Source organism: Pelophylax lessonae (genome assembly GCF_965119305.1).
Source record: "Pelophylax lessonae genome assembly, chromosome: 2".
Lineage (NCBI taxonomy): Eukaryota > Metazoa > Chordata > Amphibia > Anura > Ranidae > Pelophylax > Pelophylax lessonae.
Genome location: NC_138769.1, coordinates 543328000 through 543346621, shown reverse-complemented (window position 1 = coordinate 543346621; position 18622 = coordinate 543328000). Strand labels below are relative to the sequence as shown.

The 18622-nt window shown below is 43.0% G+C and overlaps 1 protein-coding gene across 1 annotated transcript in view; it reads right to left on the bottom strand.

The window, feature by feature from the left end:
* Positions 1 to 18622, bottom strand: part of LACC1 (laccase domain containing 1) — a 34523-nt gene that overhangs the window by 14084 nt on the left and 1817 nt on the right. The window contains exon 2 of the mRNA XM_082248551.1: positions 3583 to 4181. Within this exon, the coding sequence (XP_082104677.1) occupies positions 3583 to 4174 (592 nt within the window). The 5' untranslated portion in view covers positions 4175 to 4181. The remainder of the gene's footprint in view (positions 1 to 3582; positions 4182 to 18622) is intronic.

The following is an 18622-nucleotide window of genomic DNA, read 5'->3' as shown; positions in this document are numbered from 1 at the left end:
GTATAAGGATCAATTGCATGTACTGTTATTTTGCTTCCTATTATATGCACTTTACCTATTGGAATTTGTTTGTTTACCTATTGGAATTTGTTTGTTTACCTATTGGTATTTGTTTAGGTGAAAGTATTGGGTATCTGAGACAAGAATGTTACAGGCCAAAATGACAATAACCTAACAAGGTTTTCTGATTTACCATTAGACATAACTTCTAATCTACTAGCAAATAGTATATTAACGCCTCATTAATTACGATGCTAGCATTGTTTTAGATCAATATATGCTAAAACCATTAAATACAGGAAACCCACACAATATATTTATGGCCAACTCCTCCCACGAGCAGAACTTTTTTCTCATTGTTCAGACCTATTAGGGTATGATTTTCTGAACAGGATAAGTGGCCACATTCATAGACAGACCCAGATGTTCATCGGTGAGTAACCTTTGGCACCCAAAGTAATGATCCTCTTTAGAATCACTCTTGTACAGAGAACATTTCGTTTTATTGGTTTCTACACTGGCTTGGAATATTGTGACAATGACTAAATAGGCTCATGTGAGATGGCTGTGTTTCTACTGATGATAGGAAAATTGTGTGGTCAATATATGCATAAATATATTTTATACAAGAAAAACTATATTTACTTATATAGAGTACAGTATGCTGTACTGCATATACTATTTATATACTGGTAATATAGTACTCTATAAACTTACATAACCCTACAGTGCTTAAAAGGTAACTAATTCCAAAACTTTTTTTTCATTTTGAATAAAGTAAGGGAGGGTTAGGGCTCTTTCACACAGTCCGCCTCCGTAGGCGGATCCGTGCTGCTCAGCAGGGGATCGTAAACACAGATCCCCGCTGAGCAGGGAGGTGACACCTCCCCTCCACTCTGTGTGCGGAGAGTGAGGTGTCAGAGCCCCATGCATCTCTATGGGGGAATCGGACCCTTAGGCCCCTTTCACACATGCGGACCGTTCATTTCATCAGTTCAGTCACCTCCAAATAGATGAAGCATTCATCAGTTTTTCTTCCGTATTTTATCAGTGCTCATCAGTTTTTCATCTGTTTTTTTTTTTTACATCCACAATTTCGCCTGATCCATTTTTTTAACAGGAGAAAAAAAGATGTTTGATCAATTAAAAAAAAAAAAACGGATGTTAATGGATGTGGATGTAAACTGATGTAAATGGATGATCATCCCATTTACATCCGTTTTTCCATAGAGAGGCATTGGTGTCTGTTTTTCATCCATCAACAGGTTCCACTTTAAGAGGGATAAATCTTTCAATTCATAACTAAAAAGATACAAAAGCTGTAAGTTACCATTGTTTCCATTGTTCGTGGGTGATGCTTGAATAAACAAATCACTTTAATTTTTCCTACAAAGTCTTCAATGAAAATCTGACTCACACTATGTTTTATATACACCTACTTGCCATGCTTATAAATCGCTAATTATTGCCCAATAATGTGTTACAAAAATAGGAATGACTCTGAAGCCAAATTGTGGTTATGAAGTTATGCAACATAGGTTCGAATTCATTAAAGAAAACTTAGCACTGCCAATTCCCCTGCCTGTGATTCTGGGTATAATTACGGGGAAATGAAATCTTATGCAACCAGGTTATCCTATTTTTAATAACATTCCTGTAAGGTTCTTTATAGGAACCTGACATACGTGTATTTCCTTAATGTAAACAGCATGACACGCCATGACTTATCAGCCTGGGAGACGGTTTACTTCACCTTGTTAATTAATACATTTGGAACACCAATATTTACACAGCCTATTGCCAGGGACAGGGCACAGAACCAAATATACACCAGGTTGCTGCTTGAGCCTGTACACAGAGAACAAAGCTGCTAGTAGAATAGAATATTTTGCTCTTCTACTTAGTTCCAGGTGTACTGGGAAGCAGTGGAAAAGCCTTTTCATTCTCCCTATCCCTAGCCTTCGTGTGTCTTATGAAACTATGACATCTAATCCTGTTAGTTTGGTATTGAGGTTAAAGTCTATGTTTTTTTATATTTTTTTTTTGCCAAAAAGTTCAAATCTTCCTCCCCCAACCCCCACCACCCCTCTATCAGAGTTAATATAGCCAATGGACCTGTGACAGGCACTTAAATAAATCAAAAGTGATCTAGGAATGGCGGGAGAATGAAAGGTCCAACCACCTCCTCCATTCATAGATCATAGTTCATTCATGGAAGAGTCTATGAATGAAGGAAGTGGGCAGAAAAGGCAAGCATAGGGGTTTATTTACTTCAACTGGAGCATGCAGAGTCTTGTATAGTTGTGCATGGTAGCCAGTCCGCTTCTAACTTCAGTTTGTAAAATTAACCCCTTAGAGCCAGTGCCTGCCGGCCCATTATGGGATTTAGAATGCCGGGAGGCAGGACAGAGCTTATGGTCATCTGACTGTCGTGATTGGCTGTCACAAAATGGCAAGCAGCGAATAGGAGCTTACCATTAGCCGCCAGTACAGCTCTGTAGGCACTATTGCACGCAAATAAGCGGCTGCTCTGCGCCAAGGCCTGGCCGCTGAGAGGTCTGCATATTTGCGTGCCCTCAGCATGCAGAGATTAAGCTTTGACAAAAAAAACCTATAAGCTGATTGGTTTGTATGCAGAGCTGTACCAGATTTTGTACTCTCCAGTTTTAGTAAATCAACCCCATAGTCCGCACTCTTGATGAGGTCTGTTGGCTCTATTAAGCCCCATTGCACCAGAACATGATGGGGGAGGAGGAAGACCTACTAATACAGGAGCCAGGGACACATCAGGTTGATAGTGAGTAATGTCCTTTCTGTTTTTTTCTTACTAAACTTAAGCTGGCCACAGCGTTAGGAAGGATGACAAAGAAGTTCTTTGGTCTAGAGGGGATAGATGTATATACATGGCCCAGGAATTATGTCAACTCAGAGACCTTAAAGCGGAGTTCCGGGCAGAGAAACGTTTTTTTTTTTAACATACCCCCGGGACAGTCAGGGCTAGCACATTCCACAATGGCTAGCCTCTGATCTGTCCCGGTTCGCACTTACCTTTTAGAAGAAATACTTACTTAGAAGTTTTCTTCCACAGCGTTTCCATCTCTCTTGTGGGCAGCTGAAGCCGGCGCGGTCCTCTTCTCTGTCTTCTTCCGCGTCTTCGTGTCCCAGAATGCGCTGCACCGGCCCCTCTCGTCACTTCCGGTGCGGCGCCGCATTCCTAAACAGCTTCTGGGCATGCCCAGAAGCTGTTTAGCAGGGGAATGCGGCGTCGCCCGGAAATGACGAGCGGGGCCGGTGCGGCGCATTGATTCCTGGGAGCTATGACGTTCAGCTCCCAGGAATCATAACGAGACAGGAAGTGACGGGGTGAGCCGCGGCTCCGAGGGAGGAAGCTGTCATAGGTGAGTATTTACGATCGTCAATTACAAGGTGAGTTTTAAAAAAAAAAAAATCTAACTATCCAATTCCTTTTCAGGTTAGGCTGAACTAGCAGACGGGCACAAAAAAAAAATATCGTTTTTGTGCCCGGAACTCCGCTTTAATACTGTAAAGCTAGATCTCATTAAAAAATCAGATAATATTTACCTGGAATAAGCTGTGATTTAAGAATGACTAGATCCCCTTTCAGAGCAGGCAAGCTTTGAAAATATGTCTGCATGTTCTTCCTTGCAATCGCTTTATAGTCCTCATCAGAAATTCCATTGCTGATTTGTTCGGCATTACATGTGGGTGTAATGCTATCCATTTCACTGTGCATTTTATAACATTCTAACATGAAATTATAGACAGGAGTAAAGACATTTTCTACATAAATATCCATTTGTATCCTCTTTTCCTGGGGCAGAATAAGGAAAATCTTGTTTATGTCCAGTGCATCAATTTCTTGTTTAATGGAATAAAGTATTGCAGCCATGTTGGAGTCTTTTACCACCTTGTATCCATTTTTCAAGTAATCAAAATGTGCTTCTGTGGCCTCAGATAATAAACTGGGATTACTGTCCTCACAAGTAGGTTTCTGGTAGCACATAAAGAAAGTAAATGGAACATTTGTGCTATATCGTTTTTTGAGGATTGTCCATACTTGGTTCAAAGCTTTATGTTTGTCGAGGTCTATGTGGTAGCCTGAGTAAAAGAGATCTATCAGTACTACCTCTTCATTGCTGCTTTTTTCAACCATTATGGACCTGGAACACGACAGAGATAGCAATGTTAACTCTGGTAACAGAATGCAATAAATGTCAATACAGTTATGTTCTAGTTCAACCAAAGCTATAAATAAGGCAGTAGGAAAGGGAATATTTCAAGGATACTGTCAGCCATAGAACATATATAGCAGAGGCGTAACTAGAACCTTCAGGGCCCCGATGCAAGAAACCATGAAGGGCCCCCCAGACCCCTGGCCGGGGCCCTTCCCTTCAAGCCCGGGGCTCTTCCCACTAATCCTGGGGCTCTTTACTCTCATTGCATGGCCTTTTATTATGGTCCCGCATCAGGATCCTTTCACAAGTTCTGCAGTGGGCCCCCTTCCTGCAATCTTGGGGCCTCCCCACAGAAATGCCAGGGCCCGGTCGCAAGTGTGACCTTTGAGATCCTAGAGGTTCACCCACTGTTTTGCTACCGGGCCCCCTGGAGCATGGGGCCCGGTAGCGATTGCAACCCCTGCAACCCCTGTAGTTACGCCCCTGATATATAGGAACCTATCATAAAAAGTCATTTCACTGTATGAGAACATGTGAACAAAGGTGCATTCAATGTAGAGTAAAGAATAGCTCTTGCACATCATACATTCTGAAAAGGTTTGATCTCAACAGGAACTAACCAGGAAAGATTGGACATTAGCTATTCCTGTCATTTCTTTTTAGGACAGAGTCTAAAGGAACCTTGTGCTAAGAAAAATATGGATGCAGCCATTCCTTATCTTCTCAAAATGCAAACTGCCTCAATACCTCTGGCCTCAATAGTTTCAAAATCAGTTGTAAAAAAGCAAAATCAGAAAGATGTAAGCATAATGTTTCCTTGGTCAGTTAAAAAAATTTGGAAAATGCGCAGCCAATTAGCAGCAACTTTGGGCGCAGCAATAATTAGAAAATATGTGCCACATCCTGATAAATTGTCAAGAGAATTGGAGAGACATAAATGGACTTTATAGGCACAGATAGCAGCTTGGGATAAAAAACTGAGTTTTTTTATCCCAAGCTGCTATCTGTGCCTATAAAGTCCATTTATCTCTCTCCAATTCTCTTTCCTTGGTCAGTTTTTCAGAAAATAGGGGATTCATTGGATCAGTAAGGTAGCCAGAAATTTAGCATTTTCAGGTTAGCAATGGCCTACATCGTGCAGAAACTGTAACAAAGTAGAACTGGTACCTTTTCCAAAAACAAGCCATATTGTGCTGCATTGATGTGAATGGGCATCATAGAGAATTATGTGATTTTCATTGTTATATGGTTCTGTATGACACTCCAGCCTGTATCTTAGAATAACCAAAACGTATAGAGAGTATAAATTTTACCCCTCGAGAATTGGGGACTTTCAAGGAAGTGGCGTCATCATTGAGGTGAGCATATACACAGAAGATTTCTTTAAAAAAGAAACATTTTTATTTATATAAACATGATAAAAGTAGTCTTCAAATACACATAAAAACATATATGCAATTAAGGGGCAGCGTAGCTCAGACGGTAGTGCATTAACAGTGGTATCCATAGGTACATAAAGGTCCAACGCGTTTCACAGAACACTTCTTCTGCTTCCTTAGGGAACTTGACATCTGGTAGTATAACAGGGTCAGGTCTGAAGGCTTCAGCCTGATGCGATGCGGTAGCCTCTCATGTCACGCTGTCCCACAGTGATTGTACACAAGCTGTCCAGATATAATTGTGGCCTATTTTGAATGTGCTAGGTATGGTCCAGTGTCCTTCAGACCAGACCCTGGTATACTACCAGATGTCAGTTGGTCGTCATATGGCTGGGGTTACGTCACGCTTTCAGGAGACATAAACAATACAATGTGGTTATTTTTGATGCATAATCAAGTTCCCAGAAATAGTGATCTGCGAAAAACGTTGGACCTTTATGTACCTAGGGATATCACTGTTAATGCACTACAGTCTGAGCTGCACTGCCCCTTAGCTGCATATATTTTTTATGTCTATTTGAAGACAACTTTTATCATGTTTATATAAATACGTTTTTTTCTTTTTAAAGAAAACTTCTGTTTATGCTCACCTCAATGATGACGCCACTTCCTTGAAAGTCCCCTATTCTCTAGAGGTATAATTTATACTCTCTAAACCTTTTGGTTGTTTACAGTGTTTTGGGATGCGAAAGTGGCTAGTCGTCCCTGGAACTGGTATAATCCATGTAATGTTATGAGAAGACTTCATCAATCTACATGTAAAATCCCAACCCCATTGTGTTTACTGATTAGTGGGCATGGAGGAGTGGGCTTTCTTTTACCACTGTGTATACACCCACATGTGTGACTCTATAGTCACATGGGCTGCTCAGATGTGATAGGGAGGAAATAATGAGCATAGAAACTCACTGAAAACTGAGCATGTGCAGAGTTGCCACCACAGCTGCAAAATCCCCAGCTGAATTGGAGACAAGAACAGAAGGTGGAGATAGAGAGCAGCAGGATCAACCAGGTTTTTTGAAGAATACAGAAAATGAATCTCATAGTGACTGAGTAAGTATGAACAGCATGTAATACAGCATGTATTGATACTTTTTATGATGTAGGTAAAATAAAAAAAATAAAAGCCAAAACAAACTGCACACCACAAGTTTATTTTTTTCTATTATTAATATTTTGTACCAATTTTCCATTTATAATAAAAAATTAACATTTGCCACCAACTGAAACTCCATTTTGTCTTGTTGAAAATAAGGTACTTCAGTGTTCTTCATACAGAGGGGAAAAAAAAACAGACATTTATGAAAAAAAGAAAGGGAATAGGCTATTGAGCTGACTTGAACCCAACTGTCATTTAATAGGACACATAGGAGGGCCAGGAGAGTAGTAGGAAACACCAGGTAAAGTAGATCTTAAGATTTAGTAGGTCTTAAGATCCTAATGTAGATACAAAAAAACAAACTCCACTTCATCTAGGTGTAGCAATTTAATTAAAAAAGACATTAAAAATGTACCCACTAGTTAAAAGTGGATCAAGGCTTGAAAGGTCACTTAAAGCTATCAAAAAAAAAAAAGAAAACACACTATAGAGTCCCTAAATTTCCTCTGTAATCTGGTAGGCATGTTCCAATGCCGAAAACCCAAGTACCTAACGTGTCAATTTGTTCATCATAGGAAAAATTCCTCCAGGTGACTGTAAGAAGTCTTTTCCCCAATGTTGTTGCTATTCAGCTGAGTTTGTTGTTTATTGCTTAAAATTTCCATGCAGGTTATTGTATGTTGGAAGTACCATCAGAGAATTCAGAGCTAGGTTCAGCGAACACCAAGGAGCCACAGAACAAGGCTCTAACTACAGTAGTGGTCTTCAAACTGCGTCCCTAGGGTCAGATGCAGCCCTCTGATTGCTTTTATCTGGCCCTTGGGGCCATAATTCCCCCCCACTAATACCAATGATGGGACACAGTTTCTCCCAAAGACATGAACAATGGAGCCACATGACCCCCAATGATGGGGCACTGTTCCTCCCAATATGACCAACAATTGGGCCCAATGAAAACCAATGATGGGGCATTATTCCTCTCAATGAGACCAACAATGGGGCCCAATGGCACCTATTCCTCTCAATGAGATCAACAATGGGGCCCAATGACCCCCAATGACGGGGCACTATTCCTCCCAAAGAGACCAACAATGGGGCCCAATGACCCCCCAATGATGCGGCACTATTCCTCCCAATGAGACCAACAATGGGGCCAAATGAACACCAATAATGGGGCACTATTCCTCTCAATTCCTCCAACACTATCATATAGCTGTTTATTAATGCCAAGTTTTGCCATGTAAACGTGGATTAATTCATAAGCCCCATCATAGGACTGACCTATTTAGTATCTAATCATGATTAGAATATGTCTTTTACTTTTTATTATTTATTCAAATGTTATTTCTATTTTTTAAATATGGACAGTTTTGGTCACTCTAGGGTTAATTAACACTAGCCTTATGTATCCCTTTGTTCTTTTCTTCACATGCATTGTCTAGCACTACTTTAGTTAAACAAGAGTTAATAGTAGTGACTTCCTGCTCCTGCCCCCCTCCCACTTTTCACAGTATATAAAGACTTGTCCTTTGGTCAATCTCCTTCCTATGGTTTGATAAAGGGGCACTCCTGTCTGCCCTGAAACATGTAGCCAAACCCCCTCCACTTCCTGTCATCATCACCCAGCCGAGAGAGGTGCTGTTTGCAGTCGTAGCCATCTTGCTACTTCTGGAAGCTGCCGTTGCTTATGTTCCAGCCTGAAGCCTGAACTTGACTTCCATCAAGAACTCTGCTTCAACTAGCCACATGACTGCAGAGCTCTGCTGCCTCATGGTGATCCTATGGAGGTCTATATGGGTTTATGACAAGCCTTGATCCACTTTTATCTAGTGCGTGCATTTTTATGGTCTTTTATACTCTTTTAACCACATAAGCCCCGGAAGATTTTACCCCCTTCCTCACCAGGCCCTGCGTGATTTTAACGGACAATTGCGCGGTCGTGCGACGCTGTACCTAAACTAATTTGACATCCTTTTTTCCCACAAACAGAGCTTTCTTTTGGCGGTATTTGATCACCTGTGTGATTTTTTGATCATGTGCTATAAACAGAAAATAGCGTCAATTTTGCAAAAATAACAATATTTTTCAAAATTTTTTATATGAAATTCCCCCAAAAAAATGTAAAAATCTAAATTTTTCAACATTTTTGGCCAATTTGTTTTCTGCTACATATGTTTGGTAAAAAAAAAATCACAATAAGCGTATTCTGATTGGTTTGCGCAAAAGTTATTGCGTTTACTAACTAAGGGAAAGATTTTTGTCATTTTTGTTGTTTTTTTTTAACGAGTAATGGCGGCGATCTGCGATTTTTTTTGCGGGACTGCGACTTTGCGGTGGACGGATCGGACCCTTGACTGACATTTTTGACACTTTTGGGGGTACCAGTGACATTACTACAGTAATCAGTGCTAAAAATATGCACTGTTACTGTAAAAATGACACTGGCAGGGAAGGGGTTAACTTTATTGGGAAAGGAGGGGTTAAGTGTGTCCCTAGGGGCGTGTTTCTAACTGTGCAGGGATGTGGCTTTACATGTAACAGCAGAGATCTACGGTCCTACATAGCAGGACCGTATGATCTCTGCTGTTACACAGGGGAGAATGACAGGCGGCTTTGTTTACATTAGCCGCCTGCCTTTCTCCCTTCACAGCGGACGATCGCAAGTGACCGGCGGACATCGGGGAGGTGTCCGTGAACGAGCGGGGGTGGGAGCGCGCCTCCGGCGGCGCGCGCTCACCCCCTATTGGCTCACAGGCTAGTGACGTATCGGAATGCGGCGGCGGTCGGCAACCGGTTAAATAAACCACTACACCTAGATAGAGGCACCCTCTTCTGTTTGTACCTAGATGAAAAGGTAACATAACAATATTCATGTGCTCCTAAAAAAAAAAACACTAAAGTTGTTCCCGAAAACCATAATATCATGAGGAAGAACAAAGCTAACTTCTCATCTCTTTGGTTCCTCTATATATTATTGTGTCAAAAGAAACAAAGCATTTGAACAGAAAAAAGGGAAGTACACTACAGCTAGATACATGTGAAAAGAATAGTACAAGTTATAGTCTCAGACCCAAGAACCACAAAAGGGACTTCCAAAAATTCCATCTAGAGTGGCCTCAGAAGCACACTAAGAAACTCTATAAAGGAAAACCTAAATTATTTTCAGATGGTAAGTTCTAGGCTTGCCAAAAAAACAAGTAATTTACCCAGAAGTCCTGTCTACTTTTGGAAAAGCTTTTTGCAGAAGCAAGTGAATATTTACACGAAGCACATTTTCTATAAAAACTAAACATATAACATACCTGTGTTGTAAGGTTTTAAGGTGTTATAAGAGATTTTCCTTTCTTTTAGTCTCAAAACATAGGAAAAATGGGAATACTTCTGCTTTTCAGCACCTCACAACTGTGAACAGTTAGGCTAGGCAGAGATAACGTTGTATATATATATATATATATATATATAGGGCTTTTTTCAGTGGGAACGCAGTCAGGAAGCTGGTGTCTTCCTGATGGCATTGCCAAGTAGCATTGGTTCTAGAACTATGCAGCCACTATCTGATAGGAGGTCAATCAGCTGAAGCTCAAGTAGCTTCTAGCAACAGCTGGAGAAACCTAAGGGTTCTACAGAACCCTGGTTGACAGCCAGTGGTCTAATAGCATACTTTTGTGCACATTTTTGACAATGAAAAAAGCAATTATGCCTGATGACATGTACTTACATGAAAAGAAGATATATTTCTATAAATATTATTAATAAAAGTTATTGTCTTTAGTTTTATCTGACATTAAATATAATGTTACATGGAGTTAATAGGTTTAACAGTTATAATAATACAAGAAGGGCAGCATGCACTGTGTTCAAAAGATTCTACTGAGAGTGAAATGACCAGTGTAACTATAGGTGTGCGCTGCCTATTGCATTAGGGTGTGCACCCCAAAGCTCAAGCACACATGCCTTTCTCTGCAGCCTCAGCTGCACTGTACAGTGAGTGAATGGGAAGTGCTCTGTGCAAAGCGGCTTCCTGTTCATTCACAAACTGAAGCATAATAAACATAGTTTACTATACTTCAGCTATGAATGAACACATTGAGTGAGTGTGTTCACTGTGTTCATTAAATAAAGTAAGGTGCCAGTAAATAACATTTACTAGCCCCTTCCCCCACTCTCCATCCTGAAACATCCCCCACAGCAGCCGGGGAGAGGAGAAGTGGGAAGCCAGCAACACTGTGGGGTGGGGGGGCTAACATGGGGGAAGCCCAGGCAGTAGGGGTAATAGGCACCACACCCCCTGCGCACGCCTATGAGTGTAATGCTTACAGAGCAGCCATTAGAAAGAATGGGTCTCTATACAGCCTAGCTGACTAGGCCCTCTACCTGACAGGGAAAGGGCCTGACTCCAAATACCCCCCAAATACCCCCCCCCCCCCCCGTCTGCAGGCAGTGTTCATGTGTGAAAAAATTTTGGTGTGGCAAAATTTGATTAGCAGTGAGAGGGGTTTAAAACATACAAAGTGCAGCTATCAGGTGTATATGATGTACAGAGTGCAAGGGTCAGGAGTGGGTAATGTACATAGTTCAGGGTCAGGAGTGGGTAATGTACATAGTTCAGGGTCAGGAGTGGGTAATGTACATAGTTCAGGGTCAGGAGTAGGTAATGCATAGAGTGTAGGGGTCAAGACTATGTAACACACAGTGCAAGGATTAGGAGAGGGGTAACCCTTTAGGCAAAGGCTGCAAAGGCAGTGAATGGGCATGTACTCATGCTGTAGCTTAGATGCTTGGTATCCAGGCCTGGCAAAATCCCCTGGCATCCAAACGAGGCCCATTCCACTGAATAGGGCTGCCCCACAACCGCAATAAAAATTCATGCTGGTTTTTAGGAGTAAAATCAGGCAGCTTGGAAGCAATATAATTCTTCCTCCATTGAACGCTCTTTAGAGGGCAACACAAGTGGGCAGTAATACAAAGCTTCTAAACATTTCCGGCTCTTTCAGATGGGTGACAGTAAAAAGGGGCATCTGAGCAGAAGTTTTTCCACCCACAATACAGCCGGACAGGGCTGCACACAAGCCGTGGCAGTGGAATTTTTACTTTGGGGTGCACAGTTTAACAAGTGACACCACCTGCAAAAACTCATCCAATGAGTTAGATGGGGCAGCTCCTCAAACATGTGCAATACACGTGATTGCAGTGCAATAGTGCAGCATTACAGGGTTAAATAAGGTAGTGAGGAAGTGAAATAACGGCTCCTCACCTCCTGTCAAATGTCATCTGAAAAGCATTCCAAACACAGATTGTTCTTCAAAGGGCACTGCAAAGAGTCTGCAGCATTAAACAGAAAAAACTTCCCTGGGCCCCATATGTTTAGCAGGGGGACCGCTAGCAGAAAGGGGACTATTTAATGACTTTCAGGTGCATTATGGTGGGGGGTTGTTTTTCAGGGGTTGTGCTTGGCCCCTTAGATCCAGTGAAGGGAACTCTGAAGGCGTCAGCATACCAAGACATTTTGGACAATTTCCTGCTCCCAACTTTGTGGGAACAGTTTGGGGATGGCCCCCTCCTGTTCCAACATGACTGCGCACCAGTGCACAAAGCAAGGTCCATAAAGAAATGAATGAGTGAGTTTGGGGTGGAGGAACTTGACTGGCCTGTACAGAATCCTGACCTTTAGAGCAGAGACTGCGAGCCAGGCCTTCTCTCCAAAATCAGGACCTCACAAATGCGCTTCTGGAAGAATGGTCAAACATTCCCATAGACACACTCCTAAACCTTGTGGACAGCCTTCCCAGAAGAGTTGAAGCTGTGATAGCTGCAAAGGGTGGGCCAACCCAGTATTGAACCCTACGGACTAAGACTGGGATGCCATTAAAATTCATGTGTGTGTCACAATACTTTTGGTAATATAGTGTGTGCGTGTATATATATATATAGATATATATATATATATATATATATATCTATATATATATATATATATATATATATATATATATATATATATTTATATATATATATATATATATATATATATATATATATATATATATATATATATTACATCTACACACATATATACAATCATACATTGACTCACCCAAAATGCCTGTTCCCAGGGTTGAAGACACTCCATAGCTGAGCATTGTTTATAGTCTTTCCCAAAATGGTCACTGTAATCAATACATTTAACCCTCCTTGTGCCACAGGTAAGAGGCTAAGCTAAGGATAATAGGGAAATTCTCCAAGAGACACATACAATGAGTGATTAAGCATTGAAACAGGTATAAATGAACTATTATTTTGAAGGAACAAAAGTGATTAAATAGACTTAGCACCACTACTAAATTAGGATTTATCTTTTTTGGTTTTTCTATATAATAGCAAGTAACAATGCAAAGTAAACCGTTACACAATCTGCAGATTGATAATACAACTTTGAAGCAGTGTTACTTCCTGGTGATAATACGATGACATTTCTTTATTAACAACAGCAAATAATCATACTTTTATATGTATATTTATTTAGTTTTGCACTAGATAGCATGCATGGGAAATTACCTATCTGACTCACTAATAATCTTAAAGAAAACATGCAGCCTGCAAATCGTTAACCGCTCCCTCTCCCTTTCCCTGGCCCTCTGGTTTTAATACTTTGAGGTTATGTTACTAAAGGTAAATATACTGAGCAGCACGTTGCAAAATGGAGTTGCACTGGGCAAGAGCAATTGCTCCTGAGCTTAGTAAATGAACAGAAGCTCTTCTGACTTCCATCATCCAATCATGTGCAAAGTGAAGCTTTACCTAATTTACTAAGTCTCTTTGCCTTTAGTAAACTAACCCCTTTGAGTTACTGGGTTTGATTAAGACAAATAGACTGTGTACTTTGCTAATTTTACCCAGAGCTTAGTGAATGTGGTCAAGCTTCACTTTGTAAAGAATACTCAAATATGCACGAGGAGGGAAAATAAAACGATTTTGGTTGAACGTAAAAAGCCCTCTCTGCTCAATCTAAAACTAGTTAAAAAAAATTCTGACTTTAGGTCCCATCTCTGGGCAGTTTGACAGTGTGAGGCCCTGGTGCTATTTAAAAATATGCAAAAATGACACCGTGTTCTCACAAATGCAGAGTGAGGGGCTCCAGAGTGTCTGTACTGGGGTTGGTCTTACAGCTTTCTTCAGGTTTTGTAATTCCTGGATTGAGTTCTGGAGTTCAGAAGCTATAAAGAGTATTTGGGAGTGAAGCGCATTGTCATTGGAAAATATCTCCACTATTCCAGTTCTGAGGGCAACCCAAAATTTGGGTTACTTTCACTTTTTTTGATAATGGTAAACATGAAAATAGAGAGGGTGAATCTCCCTAAGGCCCCTTCCTACGGGACGAGCTCCGATAGAGTCTGCCTGCTCAACAGGGAATCTGTCCACTGATCCCCACTGAGCAGACGGATGGCTGGTCTGTGTGCACTTTGCTTATGCAGATTGGATACAGACACAGACTGCTCTCATCTATGGGCGATTGGATGCAAATGGACCGCTTGTCCGTTTACACCTAACTGCCATCAGATTCGCCAGATGGATGAGGAACAGATCCTTATCTGTCTGTTTTTAGCAGACAGGATTGGATCAGATGTCGGCGGGTGTCAACGGACACATGTCTGCCGCTCCATAGAGGAGAATGGAGGTTCAGAATGGGTCTGCCTGAAAAACTGACAGGCAGACCCAATTGGTCTGCCCATGTGAAAGGGTCCTAACAGGGGTACAGACAGCAATTAAAACCTGACCACGCTAACAAAAAAGAAAAAATAATTGCCTTTATTAATACTTTAAGGGTGAACCACATGTAAATAGCAAGACAAATCCACACCAGATCCATATTGGAGAAAAAAGCCCCCAAACAATACCAGGCCACATGCCCTCACATGGAGAGTGCCCATGTTGATAAGGACAAGGGCCCCTTCCACACAACCCTGGTCCACTGTTTGTGAGGGTCTGCAGGGGAGGGGCTTGGCAGAATCTGAAAGTCCCCTTTAACAAATAGGGGCACCCAGATACCGACTCCCACATTTGAATAAAGGCATGTCCTACGATGTACATACATTGTCAATCATGTCATCCAGTAATTCAGATCACAATAAATGACTGCTTGCCCATGAATGACAACTTCGACAGATGACAGCTGATATAAACAAAGGAGTGGGGTCTCCCAAATTATATCATTGACCAAATATGGACGTGACCATCAACATGGGCCCTCTGTGCTTTGCCAGTTGAGGACATTTAGCCTGGTAATGTTTGGGGGTGTTGCACGGTCGGCCCCTACCCTTTCCTGGCCTACCCAGCTGCACACATGGATAAGGGTCTAGTGTGGGTTTTTGGGGGAACTGTTCCAGCTGCTGTTTACATAAGGATTCCTGGACAGTAAATGAATGGGGCCCGGTGATGTTACTGGTTGCTGAGAACCAACCATTGGACCAATGGAAAACCATTGACAAAGTAAGGAAGAATTTGTCATATTTCTGTTGAGATTCCTGCTACTATCAATGATGTTGGCTTCTGCAGAGTGGGCTGAAAGTACACAAATGCCTAAACAAACTGGATGGTAATCCCTAGTGACTAACAAATTAAAGTCTATCCCCAGCTAACACTTTTTAGTTACAGCAAAACTTTTTTTTTCTATTTGGTTTTAAGGTTTACCATAGGAATAAAAGTTGACCATTGTGCACAGTCAGTGGTAAATGGCTTGTCTCCTATATGTACCCTATAACAGCCACTTTTGCTGGATAGCTTGTTCTGTTAAAGGGAGTTGAGATATAATACATTTACTGGCATAATCAACAGGAAATAAAATAATGTTACAGAGGGATTTTTTTGCACCTGACACCTGCAACCTGGCAAAGGTCACCAGATGCCCTGTCTACATTGTTGCAGGTGCGACACTGAGCTTCACCTCGTGGCCAAAAAAGTAGGGCACGTTATGTTCGGCAGGTGCTTCTTCCTGCCAATGCACTCTGTAAAAGTGAATGATGCTACACTGCAATCATATCCTCTGGATGCAGTTGCTGCATGATGAAGAGAGATTTCAGTGTCCAAACAAGCATGCAGGAGGCAGCATAGCACCTCCTTATAACCTGCTAACCACAGGCCAGCTGCTACTGACAAAGCTCCAGATCATGAGTCAGCAGCTATGACCATGTAAAAAAGGGCAATAAAGCAAAACTAAATTTGGCAAATACTCTCCTTATTACTAACGATCTGAAGTCCCTCCCCAGCACCAGCATCTTCTCCCCAGCTTCTTCGGGATGCCTGGTCTTCAGCTATCTTGATGGGCTTGTGCAGGATGATGTAACTCTGGTTCACAATGGTGCAATGCTGGAAAACCCTGGGATTCAGTGCCAGTTCCCGCAACGCACCAGAATCATGCACGGGTTCACACTGGTGCGATGCTGGAAAACCCTGTGATTCAGTGCCGGTTCCTGCATCGTACCAGAATCACGCACTGGTTCACACTGGTGCGATGCTGGAAAACCCTATGATTCAGTGCCGGTTCCCACATCGCACCAGAATCACGCACTGGTTCATACTGGTACGATGCTTGAAAACCCTGTGATTCAGTGCCGGTTCCCGCATCGCACCAGAATCGTGCACTGGTTCATACTGGTGCGATGCTGGAAAACCCTGTGATTCAGTGCATGCACTGGTTCACACTGGTGCTATGCTGGAAAACCCTGTGATTCAGTGCCGGTTCCCACATCGCACCAGAATCACGCACTGGTTCATACTGGTACGATGCTTGAAAACCCTGTGATTCAGTGCCGGTTCCCGCATCGCACAAGAATCGTGCACTGGTTCACACTGGTGCGATGCTGGAAAACCCTGTGATTCAGTGCATGCACTGGTTCACACTGGTGCTATGCTGGAAAACCCTGTGATTCAGTGCCGGTTCCCGCATCACACCAGAATCACGCACTGGTTCACACTGGTGCGATGCTGGAAAACCATATGATTCAGTGCCGGTTCCCACATCGCACCAGAATCACGCACTGGTTCACACTGGTGCGATGCTGGAAAACCCTGTGATTCAGTACCGGTTTCCACATCGCACTAGAATCACGCACTGGTTCACACTGGTGCGATGCTGGAAAACCCTGTGATTCAGTGCCGGTTCCTGCATCACACCAGAATCGTGCACTGGTTCACACTGGTGCGATGCTGCAAAACCCTGTGATTCACTACTAGAGTTGAGTGGACACCTGGATGTCCGTGTTCGGCGGGTTCGGCCGAACTTTAAAAAAAAGTCCGGGTCCGTGTCCCGGACTTTTGCCGAACTTTTCCCGGACACCGAACCCCATTGAAGTCAATGGGGACCCGAACTTTCAGGCACTAAAATGGCTCTAAAACACCAATGGAAAGAGCTAGAGTGCTGCAAATGGCAGCAAAACGTTGTTAAGAGCATGGCAAGTGCTCTGCAAACAAATGTGGATAGGGAAATAACTTAAAACAACAAAAAAAAAACAGAAAAATAAAACAATGTTCTTCATCTCTGAAGGACGAGGCCCATATGGAGTAGGAGGGAGGTTGAGGTGGTGGTGGATGTGGCGGTGTAGGTGGAAGCGGCGGTGGAGGAGGACCAGGGCCGGATTAAGAGCATCATGGGCTTGGTGCTGAGGATTTTGAAGGGCCTTAATGGCCGTGCCTTGGCATGCACCCAGAGGAGGAAGGGTGCAGCCATGCATGCCTAATTCAACATGGGATGCTGTCTCTGAAGCCCATAAACACATCCATGCATCGGCAACTGTCCCTCCTTGTCCGGCCTTCGTGCTGTGTGGGGAGGTTCTGAGGGAGCTGCCTGGGGAAGCGAGCATAGAAGCCAGACTTCTGTGTTTACAAGTGACAGAAGAGCGGTAACAGTGAATATGGCCAACCCGGGGCCTATATAAAGGTAGGGGCCTGGAGCTGTAGCTCCAATAGCCCCTACGTTAATCTGGCCCTGAGGAGGACGAGGTAGCCAACACTGCTTCTTTTCACAAATTGTAAATGAGGGTACACCCCAAAAGAGTGAGAAAGAGCAAACATAGAACAATGGCTGGGTAAGGTCGGTATCCATCGCTATTCTGCACAAGGTACGGAAAAGTCCCGTGGGATCCATGCCTGGTTCATTTTAATGAACGTGAGCTTGTCCACATTGTCTCTGGACAGGCGGCTGCGCTTGTCTGTGATAACGCCCCCAGCCGTGCTAAATACCCGTTCAGATAATACACTGGCTGCAGGGCACGCCAGCACCTCCAAGGCGTAAAGGGCAAGCTCAGGCCATGTGCCCAACTTGGAGACCCAGAAGTTGAAGGGGGCAGACCCCTCATTCAGTACGTCTAGGCGTGTGCACACATACTGCTCCACCATGTTGGTGAAATGCTGCCTCCTGCTAAGACGTTCCATATGAGCTGCTGGTGCTGCTGCTTGTTGTGGCGTGCTGACAAAGCTTTTCCACATTTCAGCCATGCTAACCCTGCATTCTGAGGTGCTGGCGGTGCCCTGGTTGCGTTGGCGACCTCTTCCTCCTCCTCCTCCTCCTCCTCCTCTGCCTTGTGCTTCCACTGTGGCCCCGCTGTCAGGTGGGAATGCCAGCAGCATTGCGTCTACCAGCGTGCGCTTGTACTCGCACATCTTGCGATCGCGCTCCAGTGAGTGAATTAAGGACGGTACGTAAGATTGTGTTCACTGCACCCCAAAAAGATTGTGTTCACAGCAGCCCACACACAGCAAAATGGATGTGGACCACTGACACCTGCCTATCTCCTATCCCACCCCACACAGCAATATCGATTGTAGTTTGTAGAACACACTGTCTGACCCTAAAAATCAGCAGACTCTCTCCCTAAAAGGATTGATAAGATGAT